Raw genomic sequence first — 10,716 nt, 5'->3', positions numbered from 1 at the left:
TTGGATCAGGTTAGCTCTGGCTTTTATGGCCATTTGAGGAGTGAACCAGTGACTGGAAGATCTCTTTCTCTCTGTAACTCTTTCAAATAATAATAAATTAAACACACACACACAAACACAAGGCATCTTCACTGTCATCATTGTTTCAGAATTCACCCCAGACACCTGCAGTGAGAACTGGGTCCCCGGGCATGCGATGAGTGACAGCGGCCAAGCTAGGATAAAAAGCTCCTGGGCTCTGCCCCGTGCTGGGCTGCCCAGCTCTCACTCTCCCAGGGTGAGGTCAAACTCTAGGGAAGGAAGTTCAAGGTCTCCAAGTGGGAGGCCACTCTGGCTAGCGAATTCTCCCTGGATTAGTAATGCATTCTCCACTGGCTCATTGTTAGCCGGTGGGACTGCTTCCCTTTCCCAGCCTCGGAGAATGAGGTCATGCCAGGATTTGATGCGTGCCTGTAACTGAGTGCTCCCTCCCTTCCCAGGTCAGCCTGAGGCTTAGTCATCAGACCCCTGCCCCTCCCTCAGCCTTTCCCAGGCAGTTCCGTCTTAGAAACAGTAGGAAATGACAAGCTCTAATTAAGACCTCAGTCCTTGGAGTGGTGAGCCTTGACCAAGAAGTGTGGGGCATGGATCAGTACCCCCATGCTCCCAGAGGAAGCCAGCAGCTTTTCCTCCATTTGTTCTACAGCCCCTGCCCCTGGGCTCTGGGCTGTCAGACGCGCCTTGGAAAAGCAGGCAGGCGGCATCTCGCTCCAGAGAAAGCCCCTGTTGAATATTCTGCTGGACCCTTGCAGGGGCAGTGCAATTAGGTGCTGAGCCATCCTGGAGCAAACCAACCCAGCAGAACTAGGTGACAAAATGATGATCTCCAGAAGGTCAAAATTAATGATATGGACTAGCAGCCTTGCAGGCCTTTGACATGGAAGCTGGGTCCCACATGGGGGCCTGGGTTGCATCCCAGGTGCCAGCTTTGGCCTGGCCTACCGCCTGACTATTGTAAGCAGATGGGAATCTCTCTCTCAAAAACAAAACAACAAAAACAGCAGCAGGTGGGTATCCTGGCATTGCAGGTTAAGACTCTACCTGTGGTGCCAGCATCCTGTATGGGTGCTGGTTAAAGTTCCAGCTGTTCCACTTCCAAAAGCAGTGGAGAATAGCCCAAATCTTTGAGCCCTTGTACCCATGTGGGAGACCTGGAGGAGGTTCCTGGCTCCTGGATTCAGATTAGCACAGCTGTGCCTGCTGTGGCCATTTGAGGAGTGAGGCAGCAGATGGAAGATCTCTGTCTCGGTAACTCTGTATTTTAATTTAAAAATAAAATATTTTTAAAAAGAAAAATCCCACAAATAGCAGGTAGTACTCCAAGTCAATGTTGGATGCCAGGCCAACCTGTTCGTGACTGTGGTCCATTCACTGACTCTCAACATTGTCTTGTACCTCAGAAAGATGGAGGGAATGGGGCCCACAGCAGCTCTCCCAACAGCAGCCAATGCCATCCTCCCAGCCACAGCCTGGAAGACAAACCTGCCAGCCAGTGTCTGTATCCTGGAGCCTCATCCCGACTCCCCACAGGTCCAACCCCAAGGAATTCCATTTCTGTTCCCATCTCCTGGCCTGTTGCTTCCCCAACACACCCTGCTAATCCTTGGAAAACCACGGTGCATGATGGGTGCTGGCTCCCCACCCTGGCCCCTTTGCACATCCTAAGACACAGTGTTGACCATTCACTGCCCTTCTCACAGTTGTGTGTGTATCCAAAACTTCTGAAACAACTTTGACTCCATGAAGACAGCAGGGAGAGAGAGGGGAGGGCTGTGTCCTGGGAAAATGGGAGGCCAGAGTGGGATGAAGTTTCCCTAGATTGGTCTTAGGGTGCTGACAGGCTTAGAGGTCATTTTAGGCAGTCATTTTTTTAAAAAAAAACTTATTTATTTTTATTGGCAAGTGAGATATACAGAGAGGAGGAGAGACAAAGAGGAAGAGCTTCCATCTGATGATTCATCCCCCAAGCGGCCACAATGGCTAGAGCTGAGCCAATCCAAAGCCAGGATCCTGGAGTTTCCTTTGGTTCTCCCACATGGGTGCAGTGTCCCAAAGCTTTGGGCCATGCTCCACTGCTTTTCCAGGCCACAAGCAGGGAGCTGGATGGAACGCAGGGCTGCTGGGATTAGAACAGTTCCCATATAGGATCCCAGTGCGTTCAAGGCGAGGACTTTAGCCACTACACTATCATGCTGGAGCCTAGGCAATCATTTTCTTCTTGGAGGGGAAAAGGAAAGAGAGCAGCAGCAGTGTCCAAGGAAGGAGTCGGGATGAGGCTCCAGGATACAGACACTAGCTGGCAGGTTTGTCTTCCAGGCTGTGGCTGGGCACAGCAGGTGCACAACCTGTGGCCAGGAGCAAGAGGGAATTGGAGGCTGTGTGTGGACAGGGAGCAGAGGTGGGGGGTGGGGGACAGGGGAGTGTGGCCACAGCTGCTCATGCTGTAGCCCTGCTGGGTATCAGAACTCACGAAGAGGATGCTTTAGAACTGGAGCTGGGCTTGTGCCCTGGAGCTTGGGGGACATGGGGCAGGGAGGGGGAAGCCCTGGGAGTGTGAGCAGAGGTAGGGATAGGGCAGGCAGGACTGCAGCCCCACATAGCTGTATCTGGGAATTCCACATCTGATTACACCTTTGGTTGGTGAAGCTGGAGAAAATATCTATTATTTTATATATTTGAAAGGGAGGGAGACAGAGTGGAGCAGGTAGACAGGAGGAGGCTTGTATCCCAACCCAGAAGACTCCTAGATCCTCACCAAGGACTATCAGTGTGAGCTCCGAGGACTACATCCCAACCGCTAAGAAGACCACGGGGAATTGGAGTGCCTTCAGAGGCCAAGAACTCTGAGGTCACCCAGCCCCATTTGGATCTACCACATGGGATGGAAGAAGCCCATACCCTGCCTTGCAGGATCCAAGGTCATCAGAACGACAACCAGGAGCACTGAGCGGTCCACAGAAACAAAACAGTAAACTTCCTGCGGGACTAGGGACAGGAGCTTTCTCTGGTTCTTGCCTGGTTCCGACTTTGGGTCCCCACCCTCTCTCATAATGACCATCAGGATCGCTCCAGAAAACCCTCAAAACAAACTAACAAATAAACAACAACAACAAAAAATAGAATAGATAGAAAACAGCAAGGAAAGTTTAGAAACAGGAAACGGGCAGTGGGGATGCACTTATAACTCACTGGGTGGGACACAAAGATTAGTTACTCCTCACTAGGGTTTTGAAGATTTCTCTGCACACCCCTCCTACAACTGCTCACCTAAACTGTTGACATATGTCTTGTTAAGAGTTATAGAGTTAGACTACCCAAAAAACAGCCAGGTTCTGCAAAATCATGCTTCAACGCTATAAATTGCTAAATACTAAAATTAAAATAGACATGAGACAGCTGAATAGTAATCTATAGCCATTTTAAGGTGTATAGAACCTGGTTGTATATAAACTAATAATTGTAATGTCAATGTAGAAGTCATAGGATGTGGTTCAGAACTTGCACTCTTTTTTTCTCTCTCTTTTAACATGTTGGTTACTCAATATCATGTCAACTAATTCCATTAAGTTATAAATTGTTACTGATGTAATGTCGGGGCTTTTAATTGATTGGGATGATACTCTGTCAGCTCTACCTTCAGAGCAGAGACGGTCTCCCCAAGAAACTGTTGAACTTATCTGGACAAAAAAAAAAAAAAGGGAGGGAGAGAAAGAGAGCCTCTATCTGCTGATTTACTCCTCAGATGCCCACAGCAGTCTGGGTTGGACCAGACTGTATCCAGGAGCCAGGAATGCTTATGTGGGTCTCCCATGTGGGCAGAGGGGCCATTAGCAGGAATTGAGAGTGAAACCTGAACTTGACTGAAGCCAGCCACTCCAGTACAAGCTGCGGGTTTCACAAACAGCATCTTGATTTTCAGGCCAAATGTCCACCTCTGCTCCCTTTTGTCACACTGAGTTGGGCAGGTGTCTCCACGCCTGGCAGAACTCCCTAGCCCATTCAAGACAGCAGCCCAGGTTATGTGGCTGCAGGGAACTTGAACATGATTAGTGCAATTGAGAAGTTGGTAATAGGTTTCAGTTGTGAATTTCAATCAGCACATGTGATTAGGGGCCCTGCCCTGGACCCTGGTGTTCCCTGGTTGTTGCCTTGAGTGACAAACAATCCCTGTTATTCATTCTCCAGGCAACTCTGCTGCACTGGGTAGAGTACCTGTGCTTTGGAGATTGGAGAGTCCCGAAAAGGAAGTGATGGTCCTTGGCTCTGGCCCTGTCTTCCTCTACCCCGCCCCCTCTTCTGTGGGAGTCAGATACTGAGCTCTTTGCTGTCCCCTGCTCAGCTGGGGATAGTCAACAGGGCATTTAGATGGAGTTTCATGTCGAGGTCCCCATCCAGTCTTGGGGTAGAGTTGGCTAACTCTGGCTCACACTGGGTTCCTTAAAACCAAGTGACCCTAGTTGTGACTACAGCTGTCCTACCAGAGGTGGCCATGCCTTTGTAGTCTATGCGTGGGTGCCTTGACAATGGACTGGGCCACACTGCAGCTTACCAGAAGGTTCAGAGATTGTTTTTTTTTTTAACAACAACAACAAAACAAAAACAAACCAGCCATCCCTCCTTCCCAACTTCTCTCCAGCAGGGTTTTGGGTGCCTGCTGCGTCTTTTCTCCCCCAACCCCACAGTTTCTGATGATGCCTAGTGTTGTGTGAAATGTTCCTTTGAGTGTGGTCTAAAGGTGCAAGCTTCTCCCTGCCATGGGCTGGATACAGTCACTGGAGGGACGGGGAGACAAGGAAGAGAAGTCACTGCACAGAGGAGCTGAAATACCTTGTTCTTATGGGTAAAGCTTACTTCACTCTCCACTAGGAAGTTGGTGTTGTAGGGAGTACTAAAGGCACTTGCTAGTCTTGCATCCAGTTTACAAATCAGAAAACTGAGGCACAGAGCAGTCACCCCAAGATCAGGCCAGGACCAAGGGGCAGGGACAGAGCTGAGTCCTGGCCTGTCTGCGTAGCCCCAGTGTCTTGGGGTCAGGGGGTGACGTGGACATATCAGCACCATGGTGCTCTTCTGGAGATCACATGAGGCAGGGTGGGTTGTCAGGAGCCTTCCCAAGCTTAGAGGAACAGAGGTGCAAGGTCTGTAGCTGGGGTTGGCCCCTAACCAGAGTACTGGTGACTCAGTTCCAAGTATAGGGTGTTGAGAGGTGACCAGACCCTTGAGAGGAAGCTGGGTCAAGGGGACTCCGCCCTTACGAAGGGATGGCAGTGTCTCCCTGCCGAGCGGCTAACTTGTCTTCCACTGACTCCCACTCCCCATGTGGTATTTCCTTCACATGCGCCCACATCCTCCTTGGCTTTTCTGCCACACATGGGGCAGTGGTGGCTGCCACTTGAGGCTGAGCAAGCCTACACGCCTGGATCTCCCGTACTGTGAGTCCAAAGAAGCCTCCTCTTAAAATCAAAGTCCCAGACAGCAATGGAAAGCAAGAGTGCTCGCTTGCTCAGCTCCGTGCCCACCCCACCCCAGCCCAGACCAGACCAGCAGGATGCAGGCTGCGAGTTGGTCTTCCAGCTCACCTGCAGGACAATAGTTTTCAGGGTCTCTTGGACCTGGACTGGTCTAGGGGAGAGGGCCTCTTCCCAGAGACTCAGCAGGTGCAGAGGGTGTGGGCAAATGACTCTTCTGCCACCACCCGCTGGAGAGGGAGGAACCTGTACATTCCTTGGGGTCTGGTTTCCTTGGAGACTGCAGGAGAGGCTGGTCAGGGCCACCCAGTGCTGACGGCCACAGACCCTCCCTGTTGATGCTTTAAGCTGGTGTCCTGGGAGGAACTTCAGGAGGGAGAAACACCTGTACAGAAAGAGTGAGGGCCAAGTTCTTCGCCAGGAAGGACAGGTGCGAGCCATTCACAGACACCCCTGGGAGCGGCTGGGGAGAGGGGGTTCTGGCTGGGGCACCTGCTGTGGGATGCCAGGGAGTGTGCTGGTGACTCCAGGACAGCAGGCAGCTCACATCTTCCAAGTTAAGCCCTGGCAGCAAAGAATATGGCTCACTGCACATGGCCCAGGGAGGCCTAGCTGCTTTTGACAGCACTGCTGGAAACTCCTCCCATACCCCTCCACCCCACACCCACTGGCATAGATTGGAAACAGCAGTACTCTGCCACCCAAAAAGGCACAAAGCCACCATAGAAGCAGCAGCCTATGTGTGTGCCTCAAGCCCCACCTCCACCCTCATCCCCCTGGGGCGTACTTCCACCCGGGAGTTTCCTCCTGGTCCCCACGGTCCAGTGGCAACCTCTCATCCACATCTGCCTTGGTCGTTCCCCTCCTGGGCTTTGTGCCCAGCCAAACACAACCGCAGCAGGGGCTCCAGGCTGCCTCCGGAAGAACAGGGCATGCTTCGTGTGGGCTCGGAAATACAAACAAGTAACTTGCTGTGTTTGCACAAGTCAAAGGCTGACCTTGGCCTGGGCAGGCCTGTCAACCAGATGCCTATGCACAGGTCGCAGGAGGGCTGTGTATGTGTGCACACACGTGTCCATGCATGTAGTGTGTATATGTGCATCTGTATGTATGTGTTTGTACACAGGCATGCTTGTGTGTAGTGTTTGTGTGTGTGGTGGCGACTCAGCTCAGACAAAGCTTTGTCACTGAGGCCAGTGTGGGCGCAGTCCTCTGTCTACCTGGAACAGTGAGCACCTTGGGCCACCGTATTGAACCCCACGAAGACAGCCAGCAGAAGGGGGTGGAGAGGGTGTTTATGTTCAGGGATCCAGACAAGACATGTGTTGGGGACTAGAATAGAGACGATCGGAAGAGGTGATGCTGGGAGCTGGGATCCAAAGGAAATGCTCCCTGCTGTGTTGCCAGAAGTCAAAGGACAAGGGTTCTCCTGGGTGGGAGCGGTTATGGAGGCGTCGGGTCATGCAGTAGGTGTCATTCGCAGCTACGCTCTAGAACACACATCTCTCTAAGTAAAAACTTCAGATCTGCCCTCCCCAACCCCTGCAGCCTCCACTGCCCTCGTCCCAGACACTGGAAGCCCCGAGCGATTCCACCCTCTGCTCAAACCACCCAGTATCTCCACGTGACACCTTTCACATACTTTTTTTTTTTTGAAAGGCAGACTTATAGAAAGATCTCCCAACCACTGGTTCAGTCTCCAAGTGCCCATAACAGCAGAGTTGAGTTAATCCAAAGTCAGCAGCTTCTTCCGGGTCTCCCACACTTGTGCAGGGTCCCAAGGCTTTTGGCCATCCTTCCCTGCCCTTCCAGGCCACAAGCAGGGAACTGGATGGGAAGTGGAGCAGCAGGGATATGAACCAGTGCCCACATGGGATCCCAGCACTAGTAAGGGGAGGATTAGCTAATTGAGCTATCATGCCACCATCCCCCCCCCGCACTTTTAAAAAATAATTTCTTATTTATTTTGGAAGTCAGTGTTACAGTAGAGAAAGGAAGAGACACAGAGAGGGGAGTCTTCCATCCACTGGTTCATTCTCCAAATGACTGCAATGATGGGCTGGGCCAGATCAAAGTCAAGAGCCAGGGACTTCATCCAAGGTCTCCCACATGGATGGTAGGGATCCAAGCACTTGGGCCATGTTCCACTGCTTTTCCCAGGCTGGGACAGGAACCGGCACCCATATAGGATCTTGGTGTTTGCAGAGGGGAGGATTAGCCAAGAGAGCCATTGCATGGAGCCCACTCCAGCTCATCTTGAAGTCTCCCTCCCCATCGCTGAATGGACACCCTAGGGTTGTGAACCACTGGGTCAGCAGTGGGATCTGAGTGCACAGCCTCATTGCAGGTGAGGTCCAGGAGTATTCACGGCAGCATCATTCCCAATACCCACCCAGTGACAAGTGGATGGACAAGTTGTAGTTGATGCAGGTGCTGGAATGCTAGCAGCATCTAAACTATTGGAGTCGCTATAACCTTTAGACAGCTTGAGCGAATATCTGGAGGACAGCACACCATGGTCAATCAGGCAGTCTCAAAGGACTCCAAAGTGCGTGACTCTCCATGAATGATGCAGGTGAGTCTGTGGAAGGCAGGTGCATGGTTGCCAAGCACTGGAGCGGGCACGGGATGGGGAGTGACCACTAAATATGCACAAGTGATGTTGGAGTGGGTTGAGGCAGGGCAAGTTGGTCCACAGCAGGCGTTTGAGAGAAACCATAGCCATTGTTGTACTCTCACTCCACGGGAGAGAATGAAAGCAGTCAATCTTTTCTGATCCCCTGCTTAGCTCCAGGCCTCCCGTCCAGCCTGAGGAACCTGTCACCAGCTCTCTCAATGGAAACCTGCTGTCCTTAACTCTTCTTCCACCTGTTCCTTCATCTGCCCTCTCTCCCCAGCAGTATTCAAGATTACAATGACTGGAAACCTGACTCCACTATTCTTGGTTGGGGCACTCGGGTTCTCTGGCTTCCACCTCTTTTTCTTGGCAAACGTATTCTGTTCAGGGCAAGAAAGTAAATAGTTTAAGTCTTGGAGACCCTGGATTCTTAACAACAACAGGTTACGGTCACACCCAGTCTGCTGTCTGTTTTCAAACACCCCTGGTGCTAAGAACAGTTTTGCTTGATTAACAAAAAGGAAGGAGAATGCATGGCATGTGAGAATGAAATGAAATTCCAGTTTCAGTGGCCATGCGTACAAGTTTGCTGGGACACTGGCAGGTGCATTCATTATGTGTCACTGATGGTTGCCATGGAGTTGCCATTGTGGAACTAAGTGACTGTAGTGGAGACCATGTGACCTGCAAGGCACTATGGTTCAACAAGCTAATTCTCTACCTTCAAACCGTGCTCACATCACTTATGAGCACTGGTTCATGTCCCAACTGCTCTACTTCCCATCTGGCTCCTTGCTTGAAGCATAGGACAGCAATTGAGGATGGCCCAAAGCCTTGGGACCCTGCAGCCACATGGGAGACTCGCAAGAGGCTCCTGGCTTCAGAACGGCTCAGCTCTGGCCACTGTGGCCACTTGGGGAAGTGAATCAGTTGATAGAAGATCTTTCTTTCTATCTCTTCTCTCTGTAAAATCTGCCTAACAATAAATAAATAAATAAGCAAAAATTTTAAAGGGTATTCTTGCCTCTTGCTCTAAATATATAATAAACAAATCATGTAAGAGATTAAACTCACTTCTGATTTTCATCTTACATCACGTTGGCCGTCATATGGGTCTGATTCCTCAGTGGGCACACTGGCACCTTCTGCCAACTTCTCTGCAACATGCGGATGGAAGTTGCAGGTCAGGACATTGCTGTGAGGCAAACACGGCTCAGCCTAAGACAAGGACACAGACCAGTACCTGGCAGCGTGACGGCTCCGGCACAGGCAGATGCTACTGGCGTGTAGGCTGATGCACCACGGGCAGACATGGCTTCAAATAAAGACAGGAGGCAAAGGTGTCTCCCTTTGTCCCGGTTTATTTGGGCATATGCTGTAAACAATTTGACAGGTCCCAGACGCCAGGCTAGCTTCTCCTTCACAGAAGGCACAGGGCACAAACACAGGACCAGGGCAGATCCTCCCTTCCCGAGGGAGTGTGACGGCCTTGCACTGACGCGGCTGGCTCTCAGTAGAACTGGCCCACGTGTCTGGGCAGTGAGGTGTCCAGACCGCTGTTCATCCATATCTCCTGGATGATCTGCTCCCGCCGCTCGATCCTCTCAGCCAGCTCCGCCGCCTCCAGGGAGCTGTAGACAGGGTAGGAAGTCCTCCGGAAGGCTGACAGCTCCCCTGGAAAATCCGTGTCGGAAGAGTGCTCCTCCTCCTGGCCCTGCTCGCTGTCATCCCCGACCTGGTCACTGCCTGCTACCAGGGGCTCCTTCCCCAGCTGCAGCTCCCGGAAGTCCTTGGCACAGGACACCCTGATGACCAAGGCGCACAAAGTGAGCACCAGGCCAATGCAGACGCTGGACACAAACAGCAGGGCAGCTCTCTCGGGGTGGGCTACGGGAGGAAGACAAGGTCGGAGGTCAGCCCGATGACAACCCTTACTCCTCCAAGACCCACAGAACCAACGTCTGTCTACCCAGGTGGGAAATGAACCGAGCAAGGGTGCCAGTCCTGGGTGGCAGCCTTGAGAGCATTCAGTGCCCACTGGTCATAGTCATGGTCATTCAGCATAGCCAGCATCTATGTGTTTGTAGGAATCATACAGCAGAGGGTAAATCCAGAGTTTAATCCTGGATCTGCTGTTCCCTTGCTCTCCGCACTGCATTCCCTAATCCTCACACACCTGCCTTGTTCACTCTCCCCTCCCACTCTGCCGTGCCCAGCTCCCTAGCCTTTAGGGGAGTCACATGCAGCTCCGCCTTCTAGGAAAGGAAACTTTCACCCCCGCCCCTCCGCTGCAGAAGAGGAAACGGAACCACAGCCACTGACATCCTTTTCCTGCCGCCCACGGACAGGGCAGGGCTAGCTGCAGGCAGTGAACAAGCCTCTGGGGGACCAAGGCTCACGTGTGGCCCCTCCCTCCTCTCCCAGCACAGGCACAGTGGCAGGACCATGCCTGGTTCTGTCCTCAATTGAGCCTGGTTCCTCATAGATTAAAGTGAATGATTCTTCGCTTTCTCCTTCACAGCTGCGCCTGGCTAATGGTCGTTATGGTCACTCTCCAGCCTGGATTCTGGGACTGGGACTGACCCAAACTCT

The 10,716-nt window shown here is 52.0% G+C and overlaps 1 protein-coding gene across 6 annotated transcripts in view; it reads right to left on the bottom strand.

The window, feature by feature from the left end:
* Positions 1–9,604: 9,604 nt before the first annotated feature.
* Positions 9,605–10,716, bottom strand: part of EVA1C (eva-1 homolog C) — a 65,854-nt gene continuing 64,742 nt past the window's right edge. For all 6 annotated transcript variants that reach the window (XM_040980892.1, XM_040980893.1, XM_040980891.1 and 3 more), the window contains one exon: positions 9,605–10,011. In XM_040980892.1, coding sequence (XP_040836826.1) covers positions 9,635–10,011 — 377 coding nt within the window. In that variant the 3' untranslated portion in view covers positions 9,605–9,634. The remainder of the gene's footprint in view (positions 10,012–10,716) is intronic.

This window comes from Ochotona curzoniae, unplaced genomic scaffold (assembly GCF_017591425.1).
Source record: "Ochotona curzoniae isolate NIBS_2020 unplaced genomic scaffold, NIBS_Ocur_1.0 contig_3498, whole genome shotgun sequence".
Lineage (NCBI taxonomy): Eukaryota > Metazoa > Chordata > Mammalia > Lagomorpha > Ochotonidae > Ochotona > Ochotona curzoniae.
Note: the sequence above shows the minus strand (reverse complement) of the source record. Positions and strands in the feature narration are given on the sequence as shown.